At 39.3% G+C, this 13731-nt stretch overlaps 1 protein-coding gene across 2 annotated transcripts; it reads left to right on the top strand.

Annotated features, from left to right (window-relative positions):
- The first annotated feature begins 7180 nt into the window (after positions 1–7180).
- On the top strand, positions 7181–13457 carry LOC120443327. Of its 2 annotated transcripts, none has more exons than XM_039621758.1 (14): positions 7181–7337; positions 8085–8239; positions 8785–8998; positions 9140–9215; positions 9779–10029; positions 10493–10549; positions 10726–10799; positions 11187–11287; positions 11435–11635; positions 11796–11882; positions 12079–12332; positions 12486–12614; positions 12697–12837; positions 13331–13457. In XM_039621758.1, exons 1-13 carry the CDS (start codon positions 7305–7307, stop codon positions 12775–12777), a joined length of 1713 nt encoding a protein of 570 aa, XP_039477692.1. In that variant the 5' UTR covers positions 7181–7304; the 3' UTR covers positions 12778–12837; positions 13331–13457. The 2 variants fall into 2 exon arrangements, with proteins under 2 accessions (XP_039477692.1, XP_039477691.1); XM_039621757.1 differs by having other exon boundaries at positions 11432–11635.
- The last annotated feature ends 274 nt before the right edge of the window (positions 13458–13731 follow it).

Below are 13731 nucleotides of genomic sequence, written 5' to 3'. Positions count from 1 at the left end.
GCATAGATAACAAACAGATTGTTTAACTATTAGAGAAGTCAAACAACAGGAGGGAAATGTAAAAAGATTTTTATTAAATGCATTGCTGTTTGTGATTCATATTGCTTGCCAGAAGCTCGTCCTTGGACGGCCTGCTGGACGGGAGAGCACGCCTGTGTAACATGTCTTGATAAAAAGAGGAACGGAATGTTCCAGTAAGATAGCCACATACTGTTGTATAGTCATTTTTCTGAGAAGAGCGAAAATACGCCGCCCTGTTGTGTGGGCACCAGTGACTATAAATGCACGAATAAAGAAGTACACTGTGTGACTCTCTGCGGAGACGCTCACCCATGTACATGTGATTCATTACGCTGTCTCATTGTGTTCTGTTTATATTTGCAGTTTGCCATTTGGGATTTTCCCTTAACACACACAATCCTCCTTTCTCAGCTAGGATCATGTGCAGTGCTACACGATGTTGCATTACAGCAATTCTGAGAGCGTCTGTTTCTTGGTTTTGTCCTTCGTTGACCTTCCAGGATGCTTTGAGAAACAAGCCGAATCTATAGTCCAGTATCTCACTTCTGAGAGCACGTTTTCCCAACTCCTGCCCACAGGAAGAGTGAGTTGAGTACCTTTCGTCCAGTTGTCCAGAGTTTGAATTCTTCTGGTATGTCGGTTTCCCGTACATGGTTGTGTTAATATGCTCGGCATGCGCGAGCAGACATAACAGTCTTTCTCTGTGGTTTTGTTAAACACATATCTGTATCAGGCATTTTTCATCCAAGGATGGATGTGATCTTGTGTCATGTCCATTAGGTGTAAGTTGTCGTAGGTCCATCTTCTCTGTCTGCCTCGTGGCTTCAGCTGCTGTTGGCATCAGCTGGGATCCTGTAAGGGTGAGCTTTTGTAGTCAAGGTAACCAGCAGGGTTCCCCCTTCACATTGCTGCACATAGGTCCATCACACCTGCACCTGGCTGCCCTAAAGTTGATCGGATGGAGATTAGAGTGCGGGCTTACTCGACGAGGGCCCAATCAGCACTGCCCCCCCTCACCCCCGAAGCAACCAAGCGTAGGTGAGGCTTTCCTAATGTGCTTCCTCCTTGGTGTCGGGGCTTCTCGGCACCTCAACCTTTTTGCAGTGGCTCTGATGTATCCAGGAGGGTCTCTCTGCAATTTTACAAGCTGTGGGTGTTGTCAATAACACTTGATATGGACCCTCCCAGCGAGGCATACTCCAATTTTTCCTCTGGAGCACATGTAACAGGATCCAATCACCTGGTTTCAACCTGCAAGAGACTGGAGAAGATTCATATGGCAGTTTATTGTTCAAAACAATATCCTTATTTTCTAGTAGTTTTGCCATCCATTCTGCCAGAGTTGTTTCTCTGACGGATTTTTCTAAAGGTTCACTTGTCACTGGCAGTGGAAAAGGTCTCCCATGAACAACCTCAAAAGGTGTAAGTTTTTGGGAGCCTTGTGTTAATCTCATCCACATTTTTACTAGGCCTATGCATTCAGGCCATGGTCTTCCTGTTTCTTCCATGCATTTTCTGAGTCTCTGTTTTATGGTGCCGTTAGTTCTCTCTACTAATCCTGCACTTTGTGGGTGATAAGCACAATGGTTTCTTATGCTGAATCCTAGTGCTTCAGAGACTTTGCTGATCACATCATTGACAAAATGTGTCCCATTATCTGATCTTATCAGAGTAGGGATACCATATGTTGGGATGAAATGATTGCATAGACATTTTGCAACTGAGATTGCATCTGCTTTTTTCACTGGATAAATCTCTGGCCATTTTGAAAATACGTCTATAATCACTAGAGCGTATTTTGAGCCTTGACTTTCACTTAATTCAATAAAGTCCATGTGTGATAGTGTGTGAAATGGATCAGGTGGTTTTGGGAAATGTCCTCAGATTGCCTTGTGAATTGTGTTTCTGACAGATCATGCATGTCCTCACAAATTCCTTTGCTGAAGTTTCAAAATTCAGAGTATAGAAGTGTGTATCATCTGTATCATCCGTAAATCATCTGGTCTTCTGGATCCCAGTGTCGTGGACCAGGACCGCCTGGATGCGAATTTACGCCCAGGACTCTCACCTCTACCTGGAGAGGGCTGTCGACAGACTTCGGTTCTGGCTTTCCCACGACGTCAGAATGCAGCAATCAGACCTTATTGGAGTCACAGAAACGTGTCTGTTGTTTCCATCGCTAGGCTCGAAGGACCAATTTAAATGACAGGGGATTTCTTTAAATCACCCTGCCGTTCTTTGTTCAGCTGAGACACCTGAGTTAGAAAACACACAAACACTGCAGATTTTCTTTTACTCGCGAGGGCAGCCATGAAACACAGGATCTGCGCCTATTGACTGTCTGCGTCCCTTATTTATACAAGATGTTTCTGTGTGTGTGTGTGTGTGTGTGTGTGTGTGTCTGTGTGTGTGTGTACAAAGGTAACAACGTCATTCAGAGCAGCGGGTTTTTCCCCTTCTCTACATTTGCATGTTCTTGTAAAAGAGCTGAGGTTTTCACTTCTCTATATCTAAATGTTCTCTGAAGACAGGAAGCGGTTAGTAGCTGCATAGGTTCATCACACAAGTTACTAGGTGAAAAGTCACAGAGACATGTGCTTAATGATAAAATAAAAAGATACATTTCATATAACTGATCACATTATACAATATTCTCTTGACAATGTGTCATTTAGAAAGTTTCAGATTCACCTTTAAACGGATTCAATTATCTCTACACGTTCAATCTACACACAATACAAACAAGGCAGAGCTGATTGTTGAGTGAAGAGACGTCTTCACAGTGCATTTAGATGATGTGAGGTGACATGTCTTGTTACTTGACCACTTTATTTCTGCCTCTCAGATTGGTCACTTTATGCTCCATTTCAAAACAACCAAAATTATCTGCATTTTCCAGCTGGAAAAGTTTAACAAACCAATGGAAGAGTCTCAATAGTTCTCCAAACTGAATATTTCACATCAAAAACCTGTTTTTGCTCAACTGTGCAGTTTTGTCTGTTTAACATAACGCTGGAACAAAGTAAGATGTTGTTTTTAAAAGAAAGATGAAACAACCTTTTCCAATGGGGATCAAAATGCAATAATCAGGTACAAAGTGAGGATGATTACCGTGTAATGAGCTGTTTCCTCTCTGTCGAGTGGCTGTGTTACATACAGACAGCCAGTATGTCTGTCCATGGTGAAACGACCAATAGGAGGCAGATCAGCTCCAGGACCAGTGATGGCGTAATAGATCTTCCTTGGTTTGTCGTAAGTATGGCACTGGACAAAAATACAACAGAACTGAGTTAAACCCCTGACTCCAACAAAAGAACAACAGCTACAGCAAAGAGGTGCGTGAGGTGGAAGGCAGGTTACAATTTTCTACATGCTGTTATCGGGATTGTAAGAAAAACAAGACAGTCCCCATAATCTTTTAATTACAATACTGTATTTGGTTAAAATGTTCTGATTGTTCAAATATGTTATTTTCTTTAGTTCTTGTAAAATAATGTGTGCCCCAGTCTCCAATGAGGAGAATTATTCCTCTGTTACACCACAAGAGGGAGCATCTCCTGAAATGAGCAGCTCTGGTGGGAGTAAACAAGTCAGGCCACTCACCATGAGGCAGTGTGCCTAACAAACGCTGTGTGAGACTGTGTACAAACCTGTAACTATGTGCTAAGTCCATATAGTTGCAGAATATACAGTAAAGGCAGACGCACAAAGCCACACTGGTTTCTGTTTCTTTTACTCTAAGTGTGCAACAGGATCATTCAATCAGTCATCTTGTGATCTCTGAATAAGGAATTATTTGAGAAGAAAAACAAATCTTATTACTGAGTTTTGTTGTGGCACACATGGGACAGTTTGCTCTCTTACTGATCATCTAACTAATAATCAATGAAATCTCTCTGACTGCTGCTTATTTCAACAACCAAACCTGGCTGGTGTATTTCTGGAGACATGAGTAACTGCAGGTTAGTGGTTCTATTTTTGTCAAAATCTGTTCTCTGTTGTTGTTGTTGTTTTTTTTTATAATTTTGTTTTACATTTATGTGGATGGTCTTGGAACAAATGATCTGCCCATTGTGCACAGCCACGTTTTAACTGGTACAATCACACATGAGCATTTTACAGTTGTTCTTTTCAAAACAGTATTTTAATGATTGCCTAACCGTGTTGCTTTCAAGTGGCATTTGAAAATGACAGCTACAGGAAATGTGAAAAGGAGTATACCCACTGTTGTCACGGTCCTGGGTCGTTTGACCCAGCGTTTTGTGTTTAGTATGATTATTGTCTTCTGTTCTAGTTGATTCTGATTTTGGTATCCTGTGTCCTCCCCTTGTGCCCTGTTCGTGTCCCTGAGTTCGTGTTGTGGATTTCCTGTTTTATTTTGAAGGTCTGTGTCTGTTGTCACTGTGTTCAGCTTGTATCCTCCGGTCGTCTTGTGTATTAGGATCAGCTGTGCTTCCCACCTGTGTGTCATTACCTGGTCTCCTTGTGTGTGTATATCTAGTGGGTGTCGGTCTGTGCTCTTTGTCGGCTCGTCTGCGTTTCATGGTGTTTTGGTTCTCCGGTCTGTGTCTCTCTGCCCTTCACCCCATTTTCTCATTATTTCAGGTTTGCTCTTATTTTGCCCAGTTTAGGTTTCTTCAGTAATTTCTCATGCCTCATTGCCTGTTTTGTCACTCCGCCATTTTGTAAATAAACATCACTCATATCATCAGTCTATTGCCTGCATTTTGGGTCCTCATTCTCACAACACCTCACGGCTCGCCCTGGCAGCCGTGACAACTGTAAAGAAAACCAAATTGAAAAGATCCTGTGGTGAAAACAAAAAATTGAAATATGCTTTAGAATCAACTTTTTGTCACAAGATAATTGAGGTTCCCTTACTACTTTTAAGGGATAGGTTCCTCTCCGATTCTCAGGAAAACTTAAGGAGGAATAACCCATTCTCTCTTCCTCCTCCTCAGTCCTTCACCAGGCTCGGGAAACTGCAGAACAGGCACCTGAGCATCAGCTGCATTCTGGGAAAACAAGCAGACATTTTGTTTGATAGAAGAACACTTCCAGAAATGGATCAAGTGCAATGAGGAGGATGAGATACATTGGATGTACTAGAATTATGTTGACTGTCGAAGGTGGCTGTAACAACAAGAGTAGTTCTGAAACTAGTGATGGTAAATTTGATTCTTTTTACTGAATCGAGTTTTAATGAGTCACTCACCAATGTGAATCGGGTTTTTTGAGTCATTTGAGTCATTGAGTCAGTTGACCAGAGAGTGCAAAAAATGTACATTTTCACTCAAACTTAATTTGTTTCTCTTTTCATGTATATCCTACTGCTAAGATGAGTGATTCTAAAAGAAAACTATTTTATAGAGCAAAAAAGAGCAAAAAAAAATTCTAAAGGGAACATTTATTTTGTTTAATTTTTATTTTATTAGTATTTTCCTTAAATTTGTCAAATATATATTTTCTCATCTAAATGTCCACTGAGCTGTGAGCCAGGGGGCGGTAATGCGCCTTAACATTGGTTGCCAACCAAGAAGAAGAAGAAGCTGTGAGCCAGGAAGGGAGGGGGTGAGTGAGTGAGTGGCTGTGTCCGAATTCAGGGGAAGGATGCTCATAAGGACACTACCTACCTACATCACAAGGTAGTGTCCTTAGACGGACGGGTAGTCAGGAAGTGAGCGGCTGTGGACAGCCCCCTTTTTTTCTCCATAGAAACTTTATTGAACAAACAATGAGTATCCAACATAACAGATGGGCTGTGGACAGCCTCCTAGCCTTCAACTCCGCCCTTACTTGCATGGTTTTCCGGTCGCTAGCGCCACAGCGCGAAAACTTTAAAATGGACCCAGAAATGTCGCTCTGTTGTTTGGACAATTTTAATTCTCGAGGAGCTAGAAAAACTTCATCGTCATCGCCCGCACATTTTGTACCTTAGGCTCATCAGAGACAATCATATCCAGGTAAAATAATTTCCTTTAATCTACACGCATTTAGGAATTACTTAGCTAATTACACGGATAATTGAATTATTGCCAGCGTTGTGCCAAAAAAGTGTTCGCCTGCCAAAACTGATTTCCAATGTTTCCGTGTGTAATATGTGAAAGAGACTTCGGTGAACATGGTTTACTAAGGGGTTTTATATATACAATAATTACCTGTTGTTCAAGTATCTTTATAACTCTGGTTATAATGTAGGTACAATTGATATATTTGTTGCGCTGTCTGCTGTCCTCTTGACCAGATTACTCTTAAAAAACTAAATTTCTAATGTCAATAAGATTTTTTTTTTAACTGGATAAATAAAGGATATATAAAGGTCACTGCCAAAAACTGATTGGAGCTTCTACCTTGTTACAGGAATGTTGCTGGTGGCTCAGAGTGACGTGATATCACTAATGAGGGACACATTTGACATGTTTCACGTATTATAGACCAACAAGTTATTTATAGCAGGTTAAATACGAGCAATCGGTTTAGGGCAAAAACCGGAAATCAGTTTTTGGCACAACGTCGGTCATTCTCACACATGTACTGTATCATATAAAATATATAAACTAAATATCTTTGAAATGTATAGAATCTAATCTTTTGTTTGTTTTTTACATAGCACTTTATCAAACTGTTGTCTGCTACAGAGTTACAAGTATTATACTAATAATATAGCATCCACCATCTTCTGCTTGCATATTTCTGAAAGCATCTTAGTGGTGTGGCAGCCACGAGTGAACCAGCCCTGCAAACCCTGTGGATGGACGATGCAGTGGACAGTGGGAGGAAGCATCCTAAAGCTCTCTTTGCAGACCACCCTGTGTGATTCTCCACTCGCCAACCAGAAAAAACAAACCGCAGGTCTCAGTTGCAGCACCCCATCCATGTCTGATCTTGCTCGGGCAGATTTATGGGCTCAAAATGTGGTCATAAATATTTTGTACTTGTAAATCAGTTTTGTACTTGTAAATCAGGATTTGTATGTGTAAAAAAAAATTGTGTGTGTGTAAAAAAGATTTGTATGTGTAAAACAAATTTGTGTGTGCGTAAAAAAGATTTGTATGTGTAAAAAAGATTTGTGTGTGCGTAAAAAAGATTTGTGTGTGGACTTAGCCAAAAAAACCCTGCAAGTTACAAGTACGAATTTTGACCCTATTTTTCTTCCTTTAAGCTGATTGGTCAATGTCATGTCAATCACAAATTAAACAATCCAATCAGAGAACAGATGGGTTTGGCTGTGGGGGGGTTGCTTTACGGACCTTCAGGTCCTGGAAGGGTAACACAGTTTGAAGATGGAGGACGGCGGTGGCGCTTCTGCGGCGCAGGTAAGCTTTAATTTATGGTTTACTGGAACAAGCTAATTGTCCAGACATATATTTTTGAATATCATGTTCGGTTACTACACTGTAATTTTTCACGGTGCCAAAAGCTAGCTTAAAAAGGGCTCTCAACATTCGCCCTAGTGTTGCATGCGTTCAAATAGTCTCCTGTGTGGCACGGTCTGTCTGCTTAAACATCAGCATCCTGGAGAATTATGTGTTTGGATTTAAGTTTAATCCCGATGAGATGTCGTTTTGGTAATAATTGGAACTGAAATGCTCTGACTTGACCTTAGCACTGGTCCCAGGTCACCCCCGAGTTTGTGTTAGAGTAATACTACAGTAATTACAGTATACAACAACTTTCAGTAGCTACTGAAAGGTAGGGGACCTAGCTTAACTTTCAGTAGCTGCTAACGCGTTAACGAGCAAACCGCGCTAACGTGTTACGCTGTGCTAACTTGCTAACGGAAAATCGGTTAACATCATTTTAAGGAGATTACCGCTTACAGTACAAATATATGTGCGTGTATAAAGTATTTGATTTCAATTTTCTTCTACTACTGTAACTATGGCTTAACAAGCTTCCTTAGTGTTCTTTTAAACTCTCACTCATGACTATTAGTTATACTGTTAACTATTTTAATATTAGGTTAATAAGGAAATAGGGAATAGGGATATATCGGGAAACCATATGGTATTGTTTAAATGAAGATGCAGATCTTCAATAACATATAAATATATTTTCAACAGGAGCCAAAGACTGCAATAGAGAAGGCTATACTGAATCTTGTGGGAATTCTGTCAACTTCCCAGTCTGATATTAGGAGTGGAACTGCAACCACATCTGTTACAGCAACAGTGCCTCAGCAAACCCCAAGAGTGAGCACCCAAATAGAAATGCAAAGGTAAAAAGAAAAAGAAATTTGCCAGTAATGCTACCCCTTGCTTTTTTGGGGGGGGGGGGTTATGGAACAGTAATCTAAGATATTCAGTAAAGTAGAAGCCCAGATAATTATGTTTGTATTTCAGTTGTTCATATTTTTAATATTCTTTTCCCTGTATTCTGGAGAAGACACAGCATCTGTACTGACAAGGATATAATGAATACTGGATCAAGCAACCCTTTGGTTTTGAGTTACTCTTTGGTTTTGCTTTAAAAATATAATTCATAGGCTTTAACCTGGCATGCACAAAAGTAAAATGCTGCATCCATGATTTGTCTCTATTGTGTGTTCAGCTTTTACTCTCACTCTCTTTTATGTGAGTCTTCTTTTTATTTAAACAACCTGCTCTACAAATTACCTATGCACTTGCATCCTCCTTAAACATCATTATGACATTTCACCTTAACAGTAATGCAGTACGTTTCCAATCAGATGAGTGGTCTTGCTTTAATTTGGAAGAAATTGGCAAAGTGTTTAATGCCTCAAATGTATAATCTTATTTACAGGTCGTTTCCAGCAATGTTTCAAAGAAGACAATCCAAAGGAAAGAGGCCTTTCCCAGCTCCTAGTAATGTCATACATGCAGTTCGCAACCTTCAGTTGCAATTCTGTCTTTTGCCTGATTCCACGACAAAAACCCCAAAGAATGAAATACAGCTTCTTCAAGCTGGACTTGGAAGGCGAACTCTCAGCATAGCTGACAATGCTGATCATGAAGAAGTACTTTTCTCAATTTTAGATGCCTTTATCTTGTCGAAAAAATCTAATTTTAAACTTCAAAATTAAAATTGAAAAATGTTACAATTTGACTTGACAAACTAATCATGAGGAAATGTTTGATTTCTTTTAAACCTAATTTAGATTACTGTAGCTCTGCATGAAGAGTATCCGAAGATGAAGGCCCTAACTGGTGGATGGCTCTTGTATAAAGCAGGAGGTAAGTCATTTTAACTCCCCGACTTTGTATCTGAGTTAATAGAAGACATTTACTTAGAGCCAAAAGCATCCAGATAAGTTTTAGAAGAAGCTTTTGTGTCTAATTAAAACATTTCTAACACTTCTTCTGAGAATAACTTATGGAACACTGATATGGCTTTTATTATTTAGTTTTCAAATTTGTAGGCATGGTCTTTTTTTTAGATTAACTCACTTTTTTTTGTGCATTGTGATTGAAAAGCAATAAAGGCATAAGATGCACATCAATACACTTCCATTGTTTACAGGTATAACATCAACAGTACAGCACCACTTATTAAAAAACTTGAATATTCTGAATATAGTTATGAATGAAATATTGTTTTGGTCTAGTGATTCATTTAACATTTTTAGCATTGTTTCAAAATGAAAAGTATAGGTTGCTACAAGGTAGTTTTTAAAGACATTGCTATACAAGAGTAGTGTTCCATAATGTTATGGATTTATTTGTACTTTATGATCTCAACTTTTAGAACATTGCTGTATTGCGAATGCGTTTTACTTTGTTTTTGTTCCATATTCTAGGTGGTAGCGGACAGAGAAATCTCTCTCTAGTACCTCAGGGAACACAAGGCTACACAGCCAAGACACTCAAGATGGCCACCAACAATGGAAAAAATACACTTTATATTGTCCCTCTCCAAGAAAAAATTGATACTACACCTCTTCCACATGATGCTGCAGAATTCAGCAAAATGCCGAAGTCTCAGTGCAAGAAATGTGGTGTGACTATGCCTCTTCAGCTACTTGTTTGTCACGTAGAAAACTGTGTACAAGTAAGCCAAATTCAACAGTAAAACAAACATTGCTACCACCTTTGCTAAAAACTAAAACTTTTTAAGTTGTATTCTTTTTATTACTTTCAAAATGGAAGGACAGAATATTATGCTTTACCCAAGACTACTTTGGGTGAATTTCCAGAGTCAATGTATGTGCTGAAATCAGTCATAAGTTTTGCTCTAAATGTCTATGAAGTTTCTCAGTCATCCCAGTCATTGTAGTCTAAAGAGTTTGGAAAGAAAGCATCTGGACTTCTATAAGTTTCCTTGAAGATGTGCCACCTCTCATCTGAGAAGCTTCTTCGTTTCTTTAGAGCAATTGGTGGAGAGTCCAAAACTTTATGCCCTATTGGAGTGTCCCCATGAGGGGCGTTGATCCCCTAGTTTGCTCTAAATGACAAATCGTGAGCAGCATGTACCTACCATAAATGTGTAATATAACATTATATTCCTTTACCAGGAAGCTGCGTGTGAAAGCATGACTGACCAGGCACATCAGAATGAAGTCCAATTGGAGGTGAGTTCCCAGATTTATTTAACATTGTAATATGGACAATACAAAATTCCAAGCAGATCTTTATTCAACTGTTTCATTATTTGCTAATTACCTGTGGCATTCTGTGCTAGATTTGGACTATTCATCTTTGCTTGGACTAAAACAAATACACTTTTTAATTGCAATATCCTCTTCAGCCTTCTTGTCCTGTTTGTGGAAATCGTTATTCTCCAGATGACTTGGTCTTGCATGCCAGTACATGTGGTGATCGGTAAGTTCATTTTAGTTGGACAACACTAAACAAATGCTATGTGTAGCACATTTATAGTTGCTCTTGCTTCTGTCTTTGCATCATGTCATAGCAGGGGCTCATCCTTACCTAACCTGTTCATCTTCTATGATCATGTTGACCACATGGATGAGCTTTTATCAGTGTTCATCCTGGCATTTTGACAATATACTTTTGCTTCTTTAGAGTGCATTGTTTAGGTGACCTTGTCTTTTATTGACAGTATTTCTGCATCTATCTATCTATCTAGATAGATAGATAGATAGATAGATAGATAGATAGATAGATAGATAGATAGATAGATAGATCAGTGTATATATGTTTAAACACTGATCTTTTTTTTTTTCTTTTGCACCACTTTGGATAAAGTGAAGTGGATGACCTGCATCACACAGGACATGAAGTCAGAGACACACTTCTCAATTTTGCTGCTGAGATGAACACTGACATCCCAGCCAACAATAAGGAAGGTACTTTTCATACCAAATGTCAGAGTATATTTAAAATGCCAAATTGACGTGCTTACCAGAAAGTGTGCTGGGCCTTAATTTTTTGGCTTACTGGGTTTACAGTACAAAATGTTATTTTTGCATACAATGTACTTTATCTTTTAGTAGAACAGTGGAAAAAGGCCAGTGATCCCCAAGATGCTGCAGTTTTGTTTAAGAGGCATCTCTTAAAGGAAAAGGAGGAGAACCCCACAATCACAGCTATTATTGACATTCGACAAGATCAAACATCCCAGAGCCGAGAGATCATTGCTTTCTACAAAAGACCACAGATTGATTGGGCAGGGCCTTTTCGTTGTTCTTTACAAGGTAATGCTTATGGTGAAGCATAGATTCAGTTAGTTTCTTTAAAGGCTGTTTAACATTCCAACTTGGTAAATGAGAATTTTCCATTAAAGGGTGCTGTAAAGCAGTTTGTAACTTTACTTGTGTTGTTGTTGTTTTTTTCTCTTTCCCAATTTTAAAATAGGTGACACAGCTGTTGGCACTGGGGTCCAGAGACATTTTTTCAGCATGGCAATGCTAAAGTTGCAACATGGCTTTAACATCCATAGCAGTATGTTTCTATATCCTTTTCTTAATTAATGTGAGATGAGTTTTTAAAATAATCCATCTAAAAATTTACTCCAGAAATAAAAAAAAAAGATACCATTGAAGTATTTCCATCATGTTTGACAACTTCATTAATCAACTACTTACGTCAATAGATAAAGCTATAGCTTTTTTATTTTGCTTGTACTGTTCTTCTCCAGGTGCAGCCAACATGACCCTTCTCTTTGAGGGACAAGAGAACCATCTAGTGCCTTCTACTTCTCAGATTTTGACAGACAGTGACTTATTTGTGGTAGCAGGCAGAATGATTGGGCATTCATTTTTGAATGATGGGCCACGATTGCATGGCCTCAGCAAGGCTATTATTCACATGTTGGTCCATGCTGATAGAGACACTGTCACTGTCCAGCTCGATGATGTGCCAGATCTAGATATTCGTTCTACAATTTGCATGGTGAATACCAATTTACTTCAAGCCTTAGTGAAATCATAATTTAAATTAACTCATTTTTATATAAATGTAAATCCCCCCCCCCCTCAAGAAAATGCAGATTTTTTAGGCAATATATTTGCATCATACTAAAATGGAATTTTTCTCCTCTATAAGCTTGATAGTAATAAACACCTTACTGAGCAGCAGAAGGATGACATTAACAATTTGGCCATTTCCTGGGACTTGCCACCCGTCAGTGCAGAAAACCGCAGATGGCTGTTCGAACAGCTTCTCCATCATGCAGTAAGATTGCCCTTTAAAAATTGTTTTTAGATTGTCATCACCTAAGCACATATAATGTGGTTATTTTTAATTATTATTTTAGGTGATAGGCCAAACTAAAAGGCAGACAAAACACATCAGAAAAGGTCTGAAGGACACCGGATTGTTGACTATGCTTCAATAAAGACCTGACACAGCCTCAGTGGTCTTTCCCGAGCATGAAGACAGCATTCTTACTGCACAGGTATTTCAATGCATTTCTAAGATGCCGACTACCATGACAATGCTAGATGGCATGACAGGTAATGCTGCTTTTAGGGGAGGCTGTAGCTCAGGAGGTAGAGCAGGTCATCTACTGATCAGCAGTTAAGATCCCTGGCTCCCCACTCTGTATGAATGTTTGGTAGGGAGTACTGAAAATAAGAATGTGATAGGGAGAATGATAATTGTTGTAGAAAAAACTTTGAAGGGTCTGGGAGAGTAGAAAAGTAAGAATCACTCCTTTTACCATTATACGTTAAGTGAGACAAAATGATTGATTGATAATACTTTATTCATCCTGAGGCAAATTCTTTTAAAGGCTGCCAGATAATCCAGTGCCATCATGAGCACCCCATAGAATACACCATATATAAATGCCAAGTGTCGGAAAAAAGTCCCTTCACAAATTTAACATGTAAAAAAACTGTTTTTAAGGCAGTTGCATTCTTAAGTGTGTCTCTGAAATCTCGTTTTAGGCTGTTCTTAGCCACATTGTTTGGCCAGGAGATGAGGGCGATGATGAAGATGATGATGATCCACCTTACCCACTAAGCATCCAAATGCAAACAGTGGGATTTCTGAAGACCTACATTGAAACAGGCAAGTGTAATTGCATTGTGATTCAAAATTTGAATCTAATTGGATTTCTAATGCATTGATTATTTTTACAGCCACTCCATTCCAGCTCAGCCAGCTGATGAGGTTTTGGGTCGGGTGGGAAATTCCGACTGGTACCATGAAGGTTGAAGTAGTAAAAGCAGACTACCTCATATCCTCTACATGTTTTGGAACGTTGCGTGTGCCTGGGCACTTCCACGAGTACAATGTATTTTCCAAACATGTTGATGATTGCATTGCCACTTGTGCCACAGGTTTT

This window comes from Oreochromis aureus, linkage group 13 (assembly GCF_013358895.1).
Source record: "Oreochromis aureus strain Israel breed Guangdong linkage group 13, ZZ_aureus, whole genome shotgun sequence".
Lineage (NCBI taxonomy): Eukaryota > Metazoa > Chordata > Actinopteri > Cichliformes > Cichlidae > Oreochromis > Oreochromis aureus.
This window is presented reverse-complemented; position numbering and strand designations above follow the sequence as displayed.